This window comes from Monodelphis domestica, chromosome 8 (genome assembly GCF_027887165.1).
Source record: "Monodelphis domestica isolate mMonDom1 chromosome 8, mMonDom1.pri, whole genome shotgun sequence".
Taxonomy (NCBI): domain Eukaryota; kingdom Metazoa; phylum Chordata; class Mammalia; order Didelphimorphia; family Didelphidae; genus Monodelphis; species Monodelphis domestica.
The window spans coordinates 251,149,314-251,161,691 of record NC_077234.1 but is presented as its reverse complement, the minus strand read 5'-3'; the positions used below and the strand labels follow the sequence as shown (position 1 = coordinate 251,161,691).

General features: G+C 37.5%; 1 protein-coding gene across 3 annotated transcripts in view; it reads right to left on the bottom strand.

Moving 5' to 3' along the window:
* VGLL3 (vestigial like family member 3) overlaps positions 1-12,378 on the bottom strand; it is a 62,203-nt gene that overhangs the window by 47,160 nt on the left and 2,665 nt on the right. Inside the window, exon 2 of one of the 3 annotated variants that reach the window (XM_007500739.3) lies at positions 2,051-2,342. In XM_007500739.3, the coding sequence (XP_007500801.1) occupies positions 2,051-2,342 (292 nt within the window). The remainder of the gene's footprint in view (positions 1-2,050; positions 2,343-12,378) is intronic. The other 2 variants (XM_007500740.3, XM_007500742.3) reach the window with 2 other exon arrangements.

The following is a 12,378-nucleotide window of genomic DNA, read 5'->3' as shown; positions in this document are numbered from 1 at the left end:
CTCATGTTCAGTTTGTTATTGACTGCATCTCACTCCAAGATCTTTCTTTGTCCCTTCTTATCATGGATCTTATCAAGGAACACACACACACACACACACACACATTCCCATTCCTCTTGGCAGAAATGTGATGGGACTTGAAGTACAAAATGAAACTATACATTTTTCAGATTTGGTCATGTTGATTTGTTTTTTCTGGGCTACACTTGAGTGTTACAAGAGGTGACTTATCTTTCAGGGGAGAAAGAGTTAATGGACAGTGATAGGGATTTAAGGAAAAAGGGGAAAAAAAGAGAGAAAATGTATCAATGAAACACCAAAACTGCCCAGAAGAAAGCAAAAGGAAATTCAGAAGAGGACATAGACAAGAAGGGTGGTAATGTTACTACTATTTTAAATTGAATATAATTTTAAGGGAGTCTCTATAACAGAAGTTAACAATAGCACATGCATTCTTCTGTTTTGTTCTTATTCACATATTAAAACGTTTGTGTTTGTTAATGTTTCTTTATTTTATAATTTAAAAAAAGAATTTTATCTTAGAGCCCTAGGTGTCAGAAGACCTGGGATCCAGACCCAGTTATTATCCTAATTAGCTGCTTAATTCTTAGGCAAGCCACTTCAGTCTTCTGGGTTTTAGATATTCCTTATCTATTTGGCAAGAGAGTTAGCATTAGATTCTGATTTCTTGCATTCTATAATTTGATGAGTCAGGCACTCACCATCTTTTATTTTTGTAGTCTATCTTGCCTTGCCTTTTCTTCTTTTCACATTTCACTTCCTTTCTTCCACTTCTAACCTGCCCTTGATGGTTGCTGACATCTTCACCCCACCAAGATTACCCTGAATTCTGATCCCATTCTAAATGGTACTAGGGTTATCCATTTTAGTTTGGTTTGGCTCATCCATTCATCCAACAAGTAGTTATTTAGTGCCGGCTATGTGGATATCATTAGCCTAAGGATCAAGAGATGGTGAAGAGTCAAGTATGAGGGAGAAGTTTAGACAGAACCACTGGTGAAATAGGGGATGGATGCTTTGGGAAGGGCTCAAGGAGCTTCAGATCTCCTTCTGCTCGTTGTTAGAAGGAAATTATTCTCCTCACCCTTAATGCCCAAGTGTTAGAATCTATACCAGTATGCTTTCTGTCCCCAGAATATAGAAGTCCACATTTCTGAATGTTAGTAGAAATTCATACTTAAACCCCCACCATCCAAATACGAAGGATTTCACATCCTTTGTCCTATCCTATCTTCCACCATTCGAATTCGATTTTCTCTCTTGGGCTCTTGCATTAGTAAATCAACAAGCAATAGTTTGTTCTGGTGTCTGATATACTCCATTTTTATGGAGAGGAAAAGGAACATTCCAGACATATCTCTGAACTGCCCTAAGAGGATTCAGTGGGGTAGCTTGTCTTCCCCTCAATGGCTCACTACTTTGCTCAGATCGTGAGTAGGATTTCTTACCATGTACAAATTTTTGCTGTTAGTAACTACGAAATGTCTGTGGTGGGCTCTACGATCCAATTCAAAATGGATGCCAGGTCCTCCGATTCACCAGCAGATGAAGCAGGGACACGCGACAGACAGACATTTGGAGAAGACCCACATTTTTTTCAGTGTCTGCCCTGAGAAGTCCAGACGTAGATCTCAGTTATGTCACCACAGTAACACCTAGTAGAATGAGCAATAGCTAATTTCTTAAAAGCTGATTTAGGCACGCCTATTATTAAGAGATCCAAATTGGGCCATCGGGGCTTCAGGAATGGCGCTTTGCAGCCCTATCCTGCCACTATAAACTCATGCCAGTTGCATCATTACTTTCCATAAAGAATTTAAGGGGTGTGACTGCATCCTTTCCAACCCTGCATTCCACATGTGACAAAACTGATCCAGCTGTTTGTCTGAAAGAAATTCCTTGCTGTCCTTAAAAATTAAAAAGCAAGTGGATATTTGTCCTCCAAAGGCACGTTTCCAGCTGGATTCTGCTCAGAGCCGTTGCGAAACAAATACAGTGAGCTGGAGAGCATATGATTTTTCATTCTTACCTCTCCATAGGGGGGTTAGCCCCATCTTGCTTTTTGAAATGGCAGATTCTGTATGGAAGCTGCTGGCTTGGCCCAAAGCTCTCGAGAAGTGTTCATCCACTACTGAACCAATGTCTCCCTGGAAATAAGTGAAAAGGACACATCGAGAGTTAAGGTACTCCATCTCGGCAGGCTGGTCTTTCTCCTCCTCCTCCTCCTCCTCATCCTCCTCCTCCTCCTCCTCCTCCTCTTGTTTGCTGGGAAGGGTCATTTCCAGAGACTCCTGCATCTTGCTGTATACCGCTAACTTCTTCTGGTATGGAATAAACAAAACACAGTATCAAAGGCAGTTTATAAAAAAGCATTAACTAGAGTAAAAATAAATTAATAAAAGTAGCTTCACAGCATGGAATGTGCTTCTCTTGCCTTGCTCCGTGCTCATTCTCCCCCTCAAATTTCTAGAAGCTTGACCCTTATTATGTCAAACTTGACAAAAGACAATCAATTCCTTCTAAATGCTAAAATGATTAGGATTAAATGATCGTTTGATTTATGCATGTATGTCACAGTATAACAAGAAGAAATAAGAGAACACAATTTTCCTTGTGTTCACCTTAAAGTCAGCCCTTCCCTCTCCTCTTTTTTTTAAAGATGGAATAATGCAACATTATAATTAGGAGTTGCAGAACCCAGGAGACGTGGTGTGGATGGGAGAAGAGGAGGAATGTTATGTTAAAACACAAGGCATCTAGCATCTTATAACAGGATTTGGCAGATTACTTGGACTCCTTTCTTTAAAACCAAATTAAAATGTCGCAATGCACACGTGTGAAGATCTATTTGGTAAGGAACATATTTTTCAGATGTTCCACATATCACTGGGATCATAAATAAAAAAGTTACCACTGAGGGCAAATGAAAGTGATGCTCACTGCCAGTGGGGTCAGGGTGGGGTGTTCATATGTCTGTGGGTAATTCCTTTGCCAATAAAGGCAGGAAAATTTGGATCCTTTAAAATATCATGAAACGTGATGTCGAATGAACAATTGTGATTTCTAATTAATTCATCCTAACTGCAGTGACCCTGCCAATTATTCTCTTTATTTCAGTATAAAAATTGGTATTTTTATAACGTGAATATGTATACAGAACATGTAATATACATACATGTAGACATTTACGTGAATACACATACATGCAAATTTTGCTGAAAGAAACTGAAAACTAAGATTTTCGTGCTCATGAGCAACAACTTAAAACTTTAAAAACGGAGGCAACAACAACATTAATATTTTCATTTTTGCATAGACAGAAAATGTGGCCTGTACGCATGCTTCATTTGAATCATTACAGACTACAGAAAGATGACTTGTTTGTAGTCAGAGGGCCTACATTCAAATCCTGACTCAGCCAGTTGCTACCACTGTAACCTTGGACAAGTCATTTCAAAGAAATATATCACGGATTTAAAGGTGTAAAAGGGAGCATAAGAAGTGGTCCCTCCTAAAGCAGGTTATCTTAGGGACAACAGGAAAACCCGACAGCTGTTCTGACTAACTTCACCCCCCTTAATTTATAGATGGGAAAAATCAGATCTAGAGAAAGTGACATACTCCAGGGAACAAGAGGTACTAGCAGTAGAGGTTCAGATCCTTCCCCCTCCCCCATGGACTCCCGAAATCCAGGCACTTCCCGCTCTACCGCATTCTTTGGGTGTCATTTCCCTCATCTATGAAGTGAAAGAATTAAACTACATTATTCCCAAGATGCTTCTAACTTTTAAAATTCTAGAATTCTAAATAGTACAACATATTAGTATTGTCATGTCTAGTCTAATATGCTGCAATAAATCATGTTGATGCTGCTTTGTTCCTTTGAAATAAGTTTCTTGTGGCTGAAGTCAATTCTTAGAGCACTCTGCATTCAAATAAGCACACAAAGTATATGAAGAATCCTACACACACATGCACTAGCATATTAGATAGTAGTGAATTGACCAGGAGAGGCAGAAGAGAGACAGAGAGAGACACAGAGAGAGAGAGAGACAGAGAGAGAGAGAGAGACAGAGAGACAGAGAGACAGAGACAGAGAGACAGACAGAGACAGAGAGACAGAGAAACAGAGACAGAGACAGAGAGAGAGAGACAGAGAGAGAGACAGAGAGACAGAGAGAGAGACAGAGAGACAGAGAAACAGAGAGACAGACAGAGACAGACAGACAGAGACAGAGAGAGAGACAGAGAGAGAGACAGAGAGAGAGACAGAGAGACAGAAAGAGAGAGAGACAGAGAGACAGAGAAACAGAGACAGACAGAGACAGACAGACAGAGACAGAGAGACAGAGAGACAGAGACAGAGACAGAGAGAGACAGAGAGACAGAGAGAGAGACAGAGAGACAGAGAGAGACAGACAGACAGAGACAGAGAGAGAGAGAGAGAGAGAGAGAGAGAGAGAGAGAGAGAGAGAGATAATCAAAACATGGGATATTAAAACTGATCTCCAAAGTTTTCTCTGCACAGGAATGTTCCTTCCAGGATATGAAGCTGATTTCTTAGTATTAATTAGTATTAATTTGAGAAATTTGAAAAAATGATCATTTATCATTATAGAATGAATGAAGAATCCTACACACACATGCACTAGCATATTAGATAGTAGTGAATTGACCAGGAGAGGCAGAAGAGAGACAGAGAGAGACACACAGAGAGAGAGAGACAGAGAGACAGAGAGAGACAGAGAGACAGAGAGACAGAGACAGAGAGAATTTTTTTAATTACATATGCAGTATTAATTACTAAAATGCTTTTTCTAGTATATATATATATATATACATATATATATATATATATCTTTTTTTGGCTTAAATGGAAGTATCTCAAAAAAAGAGAGTCTTTAAATATATATTGTCGTTTTGTCATCATCCTGTAATTTTGTGGTAGCTGATTTTTTAAAATTAGTCATAACTAAGCAAAAAGAAAGGTGTCTTAAATGGTGTAAATTTTTCAATATGCAATGAAGAACTTATGTCTGAATGCAAATAGATTTCTGCTCTTTACAATTCTTACAGATCACTTTCCTGACAATTTAAAACAATGATCTGTTGCATTTTTAATGTAATTTGTTACTTGTGGTGTCACACCCTCATTCTGTCTATAAAAAGACATAGGTCTTAACTCTAATATTTAAGGATTTAAAAACTGTTAAAAGACGGTTTCTTTTCCCTCCATTGCTAGGCAAGATCTACTTTAACCTTTTCATGACTCATGTTTAACAATCAGCTCTTTGAAAGAGAAAATACACACACACACACACATGCTCAGTATTCACTTTTAAGTTTAATCTGTATTATTTACATTTTCTCCATCACTTTCTTAAATCTAGACAATTACTAATACAACATAAATCAAGATCCAATTTGAAGTTTGCACTTCAAGAGGAACACAGAATAATCAGTAGAAGTCACTGTCCCAAGACAAGAGGAAAAACATGATAGGTGAACTGATAATGATAACTGATGAGATAGGTTTGGGGCCATTGAGATAAATTCAATAATATTAAGAAAGAACAACTTAAGCAGCTATAGACCATATCCTATTATTTATCTGATTTACTGCTGCCACCCAACTTCTTTGGCTACATAATTTCACCTTAAAGTACTAAAATCAAAACCAAAGTGAAAAGCTAGGCCTTGATTCTGATTCTTCCTCTTAAATTAAATGGTCCTTATTGAAATTAGATTGTTTGACTTAAATTGGAATGCATTCATATCGGCCATATTTACTGTATTATCTTCCCAAGTTTTTTTATTGTGAGCCCCGACAATTTCCTGAATTCTAGCCTTTAAGATCACAGTCCAAGTTCTTGCTTAATTTTTTTGGGTGTACAACTAGTTTCTGTTTACTTTCAACATTTCACACACTTGATTTTTCTTTTAAAACGACAACAGCCCATAAAGGCAACACGTAAAGCTTCAAATACTGAGGGCAAAGCTTAAATTGTCTTATCGAAATCTTTTTGCATTTTGATCAAGTTTTCGCCACAACGTGTTTGCCAATGGCAGCTTGAGATGGAGCCCATGCTCAGATGGGTCTCTTAGTTTTCCTAGCAGAAATGCAATCGGGAGCACAGAAATCAAGAGGTCAACAACCCACAAAACTTAACAGACTCTCTTAGAAGCGTCTCATTTCCAAGCCCGTTGGTCCGTTTCTCTACGTGCTTATAATAGTGCCTAACTGTAAGATGACTGAGTTATGTGAAAAGCATTACTGGTTCATGGCTACAAGGCTGGCCCACATGCTTCTCCCCCACCCCCGCCCCACGCCCTCCGCCAGGTTGTGCAATTACAGTCATCAGAGCCAGAATATGGTCTGTTTGTACTGAATATTCACATTTCGGAAAAGTCAGTCATTTCAGATAACTGGAAACCAAGCTTACAACATTTCTCCAAACAAGAGAATGTCTTCTCAGTGAGGAGCCAAATACCTTTGCCTCCCCAGAGACCAGGGTGACAAATACCAAATGATTATCATACATATGTTGAAACTTTTCCCTGAAGTTAAAAATACATCTTAAGTAAATCATTTGATACTGCTGCCTAGCTAAATTGTCATCCTTAGTGAGTATTCTTTATTTCTCAATAGAGCAAAGCTTTGATTTTAAGAAACAAGACTGGACTATGGTGGGAGGGAAAAGGCTTTCAGAACATATAGCTCCTAAACTATTGCCACAATTCTGTTGCTCTGTCACACGGCTCTCCATTTATCTGCTTCTCAGGTTTGCCAAAAAGGAAAGAACGCAAGAGCATCAACACTATATAGTCCTGTTGTTATTTGATAAGGGAGGATTAATTTGTTTGTTTTTGAACAACTGAAGGCTCCTTGTGACCACGCAGATTGTTTTATTCTAGGTCAAGGTCTGTTTCAAAAAGATTTATTGACTAGATAAACGCAGATCATCACGAGCATTCCATAATTCACTTTTAACAGCTGAAACTTTTTCGTGAGGACCCATCAAATTATTATTAATGAATTCATTAAACCCATAAATAGAGCTACAAAGAACTGTTGTCATTGGTAGTAGTCATTTACGAAAACTAGATTTATTCCAGCAAAGCTAGCAATCAGCAATATTCTGCTTTGGGAATTAGCTTCAGATCTACTTTTCAGACCATACAACTGAATCTCCCCCTTCGTATTTATTACATACACTGCGGGGTTTAAAATTCAGTAAATAGTACCAGCTACTTTGAGTGTCCATGTTATTCAGAAGGGCTTTTGTCTGCTTCCAGAAAACAGATTCCCCCCCAAAGGAAAATGATTTGCCATCACTGTGAATATTTTAAACAATATAGATATCTCAGGCTTTGAAAGCAGTTCTTAAAGAATTCCAAACACCATCCTTGGAATCTGTTTACCCCCCACCCCCACCCCAAGCTGGTCAAATGGTTTGCAAAGAATAATATTCATTTGAATATATAAGTTCTGTTCTTCGTATTAAAAATTAGTCACATTGATATAAAATAAACCCTTCTATTTAAAGCAGTGAAACAACATAAATGTGACTTTGAATAGTAAGTATAAAAGTTGGTACTTTGCCACTTTCTCTATATAGCCAATATTCAAACCAACTAGGTGATACTGAGGATAGAAACTACTAAGGAAGATCTGAGTGTGAATCCTGCCTCGGGCACTTTAGCTTAGCAAGTTATTTAACTGCTATTTGATTCAGTTATCTGTAAAATAGTGACAATAATAGAACCTACATTCCAAGGTTGTCATAAAGATGGAATGACTGAAAAGTTATAAAGTGCTTTGCAAGCCTTAATGCACTATATAAATGTTTATCACTATTCTGCAGAATGGGAAGGGAAATGTGATAAAGAGTATGATTATAGGTGTGTTTTCTTGTTTCTATGGGTGCCAGAAGTCAAAGAGAACATTTCCTGATTCTAGGGAAAAAAACTACTAACTAACAATCCTTGGAGACTTCTCAGGGTCCTTATTTCCATCTTGAATTCAAAGGATGGGATAAATTTTTCCAAAGTTATATGGCCTTAGACAAGTCTTCATCTGTCTATGTCTCAATTTACTGATCTGTTAAATAATGAGTTAGACTAGACCTGAAGAACAGAATTTTGAAAAGGCCTTCACTGATGGAAGAAATTAGTTCCTTCATTTGGCAGATGAGGAACAGGAGTCTTTTCCCCAACTAAAATTGTATGATCCTAAATTACAGATTTTTGGCAGAAACAAGACCCAGCATGTTTTTAAAGAAGTTATCTGCTTAGCTTAGCTCTTCCTTTTCATTTTTTCAAACCCTTTTAGACACAGGAACAGTTCAACAGGTTTTACTCCTCCAATACTTGCTATGGTTATCAAGAATTTGAGTATCATAGTGTGTAGTGAGGTGGCACAATGGAGAGAAGTCAGGAAGACTCATCTTATTAAGTTCAAGTCTGGCCTCAGACACTTACTAGCTGTGTGACTCTGGGCAAATCACCTCACACTCTTGCCTCAGCTCCTCATCTATAAAATGAGCTGGAAAAGGAAATGGCAAGCCACTCCCATATCTTGGCCAAAGAAAACTCCAAATGGGGTCACAACCAGTTGTAAAAGACTAAAAAAACACCTGAACATCATCATCATCATCATCATCATCATCATATCATCATCATCATCATCATCATCATCATCATCATCATCATCATCATCATCGGAGAAAGTGAGAGCCAGGAAAAGTGAGTTCTAATGAGCTCTGCTCCTAACCAGCTATGCTACCTTGTAAATTCACTTGATTCTCTGATGACCAGATTTCCCATCTGTCAAATAAGAGGTCTGGGCAAAATGATCTCTAAACTCTCATCTAGGTTTAAAATGAAATAATTTTTATTTCCAATTATTTTCAGTGAATACACTATCAAATAGTATAGGAGAAAGAAACAAGCTAATTATAAGCAGGCAAAGTAGGAAACAACTTTAATGGGGTATTCTGAGGCAGCCCCCAGTATCTCTCCCATTCATATCACAGTGCCTGGAATCTGGTTACAGATTTATTCCTTTCAGTCTTGGTGATCGCCATCCATCTTCAAAAGTCTCCTAACCAGAAGCTAAAACTCCTGGCACAGTTAACACCTTGAGCTATAAACAGCTAACTATGAGAATTTGGGAAAAGCTAGTAAAGAAAACAATTACATTTCCTGGCATCAACTGGTACGATTAGTTGTATTCCCAGTTTTTCTTAGCCTTTTAGGAGTTGTATGACCCTTGAAACTTCTCGGGAACTGATTTGTATTTCTTTCTCCTGCCACCTCTTATAAATAATTCAGTAGTGCCGTAGTAGTGGAGTTACAAGGTTGCTGGAGACAAGGGTTCAAATTCCACTTATCCACTAACTTAATCTAATATGGTTTTGTGTAAGTCTTTTGAAATTGTATATTCCTCATTTGCAAAATGGGAATATTGGTCCTATCAATTAATTGCAAGGAAAGTTAAGGCTCTTTTCAATCACATAAGTCAATGCAAATGTAAGTTTGTTGAGTTCCATAAGTTGATGAGGCATGTATTTGGTGAAAAACTACTTTGGTACTTGGCCTGAGCTTCTCTCATTCACATTTCCCAAGGTGCACCCTTGTTAGAGGCTTTTCCGAATCTGGTGAACACATTGCAGTTTGCCCATGTTGTGTATAGGATTTTATAGAATTTGATCATGTACCCATCATTTTATGGGATAGATCATTCGGGTTTGCTGCCAGAAACACCAATTTCATTTGGCTACTTTAAGGGTTAATTTTTCAGCTTTGGATTCTCTGGCTGGAAAGTTATTGGGTGCACAAAAAACCTATGAAATGCTTTCACCTTCTAAGTCTCTGTCTCAAGTTAATTTGTGTAGAACAGAATGAGAGGGGCTGCTCTTTCTCAAAGTGGGCCTGCTTGAATTCCTACAAATCTACTTAAGTCCTTGCTTACAGTTGCAAGAAAATTAGATCCTCTGCTTAAACAGGCTAACGCTGTGCTAAATCTACTTAGTATAGAATTCTATTCTCCCCCCCTCAATGGTTTAAAAAGTATGCTCAACTCAATGATACAGGGGAGACTTAATGGTAATATTGCTTCCCAAATCTTCATGAAAACATCAATGACTGTTCCTCTGCTAAGTGGGTTTAGTGTCTTGTCTGCCCTCAAAAACAAAACAACAGGATGAAATACTGATAGGCAAGTCAGAGAAATTGTGTTCCTTGCAAAAGATTTTTCAAAGAACACCACCAAGGACTTCTGAAGCATCATCAGCTGTGTCAAGGAGCATACTAGAATATTGCATTTTTTAGCAAAAGATCTATTTGAGGTGCTCCACGTTTACGTATGTACACACTTCTTGTGCAATGTCAATGGAAAGTTTAAATTGGAATTAGTTCAGATTTATAACTGAACTTCTATCAGCAAAAGAAATCAGCTATTTTAAATGAATTAAGTCAGTCATCTCCCAGAAAGGGCAGTCAGAATCAACATCTATAGACTTTTACCAAGACCACAGAATGACCAAGTGACAAATACTGATTTTACAATTGACAAAACCCCAGTGGCACAACTTTAGAAAATTTCTCTATCTTTTCAAATAAAGAGGAATTTTGAAAACGAGTCAGCCAGCTTCCCTTTAAAAGGGAAGTGCCTTAGATGGGGATGGAGTTCCTTATTCCATGATTTAAGTTTTGAAGTTTTTCTCTCTGCCTATTTAAAATGTTGTATTGCTTCTTGAAGTTATTGCAGTCTAGTAAGGCAACAGAATTGTGTTATCTTGTCTTTCCTTTTCTTTCTTTTTTTGGGGTGGCGGTGGGAGGGTGGTTAGGTGGTAGTAAGATAAAGGTGGGGGGAAATCAGTCTTAAAGTAGGTAGATGGGTATGGTAGTGGGAAATGAAGGCAATAAGAAAAGTGGTAGGAAATCTATCAGAAAAGTCCCAGACCTTCCTATAGGGAAGGGGGAAAACTTCTATGCACTTATGGAGATAAGCGAAGCATTTATAATTCACATACATTTACAGAACCAATGAATTCTTTCCACATTGTAACCTTGGTTGTGCCTGAGAAGCACAGCTGATCCAACATGAACAGTTTCCCTTGTTGTACATTTGAGATATCTTTGTGACATTTACAGCTTAGAGTAATGTTTATAGAACTGAACATGCTAATTTAAGCATCCTTTAAGAGAGATGAGACATTTCGTTGTGGGTTGTTTTTTTTTTTTTTAAGAAGCTCACTGTGGACAGGAACAATTGCTTTAAAAATAATTGAGGTAAAGTGCAATTTTGTTAAAGCACTCCAATTTTTAATGCATTTTTTGCTATAAGGCACTATGGAGCACAGTGCATGGAATCACCATTTGCTGTACACACCACGACAAATGTGAATGGAAATGTGTCTTTTAGTCTCAGTTTTTTCATCTACAAAATGTGGAAGTTGTACTAAATATAAGGTCCCTTCCAGTTTTATGACTATTTTGCCATGTGTCTGAAGACACATCGAAAATAGAATCTATGTATCCATCCACCCATCTACTGTCTGTAATGTAGTACCAGAATAAAGAAAAGGTAAACTTCATTTTTTAACTTAGACTTTACTTCTTTGGGGAATAGAAGGTAAAGTAATCTGCTATATTTTCATCACTTTAAAAAGTTATCTGAATTCCCACTAAAAGAAAAGGAAAATATTTAAACAGAAAATTCAGAATAGCGTTCAGTGTTAGTCTGTTGGTTTTTAAAGATATCAGCTCATTAGAAGTGTTGGGGAAATCAGTTTAGGGGAATATATTACTATCTCTACAAAACATGGCAAGCATACCAAACTTGGCTCCTCTTTTCTACCATTTCGGCATATGGATTAGTATTAATGAGCGGTCTCTCTGCCTCTCTAGTCTGTCACTTTCTTTGCTTTCCTTTCTCTCTGGTTCTTCCACAAATAACTTTTTAAAATCAAATAGGAATTTGAGAGTTGTAGCTCTCTTTTTTTGTCTCCCTGTCGCCAAGATGCTATTAGGGGTCACTTCCCATGTACGGAGAAAACAATCTTCATGGATAATAATGATAAAACCTTATGGAATGCAACAACAACAAAAAAATGTATTCTCAGATGACTACATTAGGGCCAAGTCAATATTAGTCCCACTTCACCCACGCACCACATAGTCTAAAAATGCTGTAAGTCTGATAAGAATTTCCTGGTTTGCCTTTTTTTTTTTCATTAAAAAATATAGGTCATCAAACTAAAATATAAAACTCTTACTAGCTGGTATTGTAAAGGATCACCAATCATTGTATTTAAAGAATTTCTTCATTTAAACGAGATAGTGACAAATAAT